The following is a 3,324-nucleotide window of genomic DNA, read 5'->3' on the forward strand; positions in this document are numbered from 1 at the left end:
GGCCAGATACTGAAGATGAAACTCAAATACTTTGGCCACCTAATGAGAAGGAAGGACTCCCTGGAGAAGAGCCTAATGCTGGGGACAATAGATGGCAAAAGAAGAAGGGAACGGCAGAGGATGAGGTGGCTGGGTGGAGTCACCGAAGCAGTCGGTGTGAGCCTAAGTGGACTCCGGGGATGGTGGGGGACAGGAAGGACTGGAGGAATGTTGTCCATGGGGTCGCGATGGGTCGGACATGACTTCGCGACTAACAACAACAAAAACAACATGTTCAGGAAAACGACCCCACTTCAAACCATGGTTTATGATCCTACCTTCTTTTCCCAGCTAAGGCTAGCCACAATTTTAGGTTTGAGCCCAACAGACCCAGTTTCACAAGGAAACGGAACTGCTCCGACTGCTGCTTTTGGCCACAGAGGAGTCCTAAGGGCAGTTCTGTACACGGCCAGAGACTCCAACCAGGTGAACGATCGCTCAGATGGTGCAGAAGCCCAGCCAGGATGAGGCCTGCTCAAGAGCTGCCCGGGTGGCCCAGGAAATAAACTGCCTGGGCCCTGCATCCCGTCCACACACAGAGACACCTCCCATTTTTCTTGACTTCTACCCATGGAAGGAGTAGAAGGAACCCACACATTTTGCCTGCAGATCCAGGTAACAGCTGGGCTCCACCTTTGCCAAAGTGGAAGTCTGTCACTGTGTCTTCATCCCGGAGGCCCAGGCGTGACCCGTCACTGCACCACCTACTGGGGGCTGATTCAGTCGGCCTGCAATCCCCATCCCGAGACCTGTGACACCTGGCCTAATTTTTGTCCTGTTTTGCTATTCTCTTTTCTCCAGCACCCGCTCTCTGCACCTGATGAAAAGTTCTGGGGAGTTGAATATGAACACTTATTTTGTGGCGTTACAGTTGACCCCAATAAAACATTCCAGGCTGAAACTACAATCTAAGTGAAACTGACTGTTTTTACTTGTTTCTTAGTCCTTGCAGTAGGAGGAGGGCATGGGGAGACGTGGCCAGGCGGAGAGCTGTCGACCTCCCCTACCCATCTGCAGTCGTCCTGATTTGAACTAAGCCTCCAGGTGCTTTCATTAAGAGAAGCAAAACAGGACTCAAAAGCACCTACATATTTAACATAACCTCCAGTTCAGCTCTGAGTAAAATGAGTTTATTTCTTTATTAGATTCATAGTCCACCCTTTTTCTTACAAGGAACTCAAGTGCCTTACAACTCAGTCTTATTCCCACAACAACCCTGTGAGGTAGGCTGGGTTGAGTCTCCAACTGGCCTGATGTTGCCCAAATGGCTCCATGGCTGAGCGGGGACTATATACCAGATCACCCGAGTCCCAGTCCCAGGCTCTTAACCACTTCGCCACATGGGGTCTCTGCTTCATCCACACACATTAGTCCTCTGGTCTCACCAATGAAATTCAGCATGTCTAATTTTCATTAATCTCTGCAAAGTGCATTTTCCTTCCAATAAGGGGTGGGATAAATAACTCCACAGCAAAGACCAAACTGGTTTGGTGCTAAGTATTCCCAGTTCTGCACTTCTGGGTTCCAGCTTTTAAATGCTTCGTGTTCTCTCTCTCTCTCTCTCTCTCTCTCTCTCTCCCCACAACACAAGCACACACCAACTGTGTGCTTTAACCACTTGCGCAGCGTGACCTGGAGATTTCCTCCAGCTGCTGCTCACACGGCCCGCTGCACACCATGTCCCTTGGACAAGGCCGCCAGAACCAAAACGGATTAGCCAGGACGAAGGATGGCTTCGCCCTCGGTCCAGCACTGGCCGCAGCCCAGGCGTACAGGCACCCTGTTGCGGAACCGCCAAGCCCACCGCTGGTCCCGGTGCTCTGGAGCCTGTGCCCGGACAAGCACTGTCCCTCTGGGCCTTCATTACTCGTTCGCCGGGATGAACCACTGGAATAGGCATCCCGGTTTCAGCCCTCTCATCCAGTCTCACCCAACATGCGAAATAGCTGGGTGAGAAAGCGGGCGCGTCTCATCCCCAGTGTGTGTGCCTGTGAAGACACCCAGTTGGACACTAAAGCCAAAATGGCATGCCAACAAATGCCTATTTATTGGAAAACAACTCCCAAGTAAACGCAGAGGAATACAATGCTGAGTAAATAACCAGAGGCGAGTTCAAGATCCGTCACACTTAGAGCAAGCTCAATGAAATCAACGGGGCTTTAACTAAGTTAAATTCCACTGATTTCAGTGGGTCTACTTTAAGTATGACTTAGCTTGCTGGCACACAGAGGGTTCCGGGCAGCACCATTCAGAAAGCGCTGTGCCGATATTCCCCCTCCTTCTGCTTAATGGATTTTCTGTGGTGGGAAAGGACAGGAGCAGTGGAGAGAAAACAGGAACATCATGGGAGGAGGCGACGCTCTTCGGATAACCCATAAAAGTGCATGAATGAGGCAGGGCAGAAGAAAAGCCTCCTGGGTTTGGATCCAGTCCCACAGGATCTTGCCGCGGCACCAAATACCCAAAGTCCACTGAATGCACGAAGTCGGCACGTGCAACCGCTATTCGTTTTTTGGTTTATCGGGGTCTCTGGAACCAAACGCCCAGAGGGCAGCTGCATGACTCTCCTACAGCAAAAATGGCAGAGGGTCTTCAGGCACTGGAAAGAGCGACGCGCGTATAGTCAGAGGCACGGAGAGTCAGGCGACTCCCGCTTCCCGGCGAGGAGAGCCCCGCACGTGCAACAGGCAGAAGCGGCTCACCCCGTGCAGCCCTCCAGCTCCTCGCCGGTGCAGAACAGGGGTCGAGCACGGGGCCACAAGCGCGGCTGGCGCGGTTTAAGCACGGCACTGGAGAACTGCAGGCCCTGATGCCTAGTGGTCATTACAGTCCCCCGACAGCCCATTTTCTCTCCTGCTTCCCCCGGGCGCGCTGGGCAGGCAGAAAGACACCACACTGCATCCTTCCACCGGACCTCCTGGGCCACCATCCTAGGTCCGTTCCCACGATCCCAGGCACGTTTCTGGAAGTCGGGCAACTTCCAGAGCGCTGCGTGCCTGCGACGCGTTTCTTCTGCGCCATCCAATTCAGGACGGGGCCCCGCAGCCCGATCCTAGGCAGGCTCCTCCAGCCCTTTCCCTCTGCAGCGCGGGCACCGTCGGAAACCCCTCCGGGGCCGCGGGGCGCCGCCCCACAGCAGGGGCTCCGCGGGCCCGCCGCACGCCGCCCGCCCGCCGCGCCCGCTTACCTGCGACGATGGCCGGGTCGCTCTGCCCGCCCTCGGGCCGCACCCAGGCCTCCAGCGTGAACGCGGCGCGGGGCAGCTCCGCCAGCGCGCCCGGCCGC

General features: G+C 55.3%; 1 protein-coding gene across 1 annotated transcript in view; it reads right to left on the reverse strand.

The window, feature by feature from the left end:
* PAPPA2 (pappalysin 2) overlaps positions 1-3,324 on the reverse strand; it is a 106,236-nt gene that overhangs the window by 102,044 nt on the left and 868 nt on the right. Inside the window, exon 2 of the mRNA XM_044439142.1 lies at positions 3,227-3,318. Within this exon, the coding sequence (XP_044295077.1) occupies positions 3,227-3,318 (92 nt within the window). The remainder of the gene's footprint in view (positions 1-3,226; positions 3,319-3,324) is intronic.

This window comes from Varanus komodoensis, unplaced genomic scaffold, assembly GCF_004798865.1.
Source record: "Varanus komodoensis strain SLA01 unplaced genomic scaffold, ASM479886v1 scaffold34_1, whole genome shotgun sequence".
Taxonomy (NCBI): domain Eukaryota; kingdom Metazoa; phylum Chordata; class Lepidosauria; order Squamata; family Varanidae; genus Varanus; species Varanus komodoensis.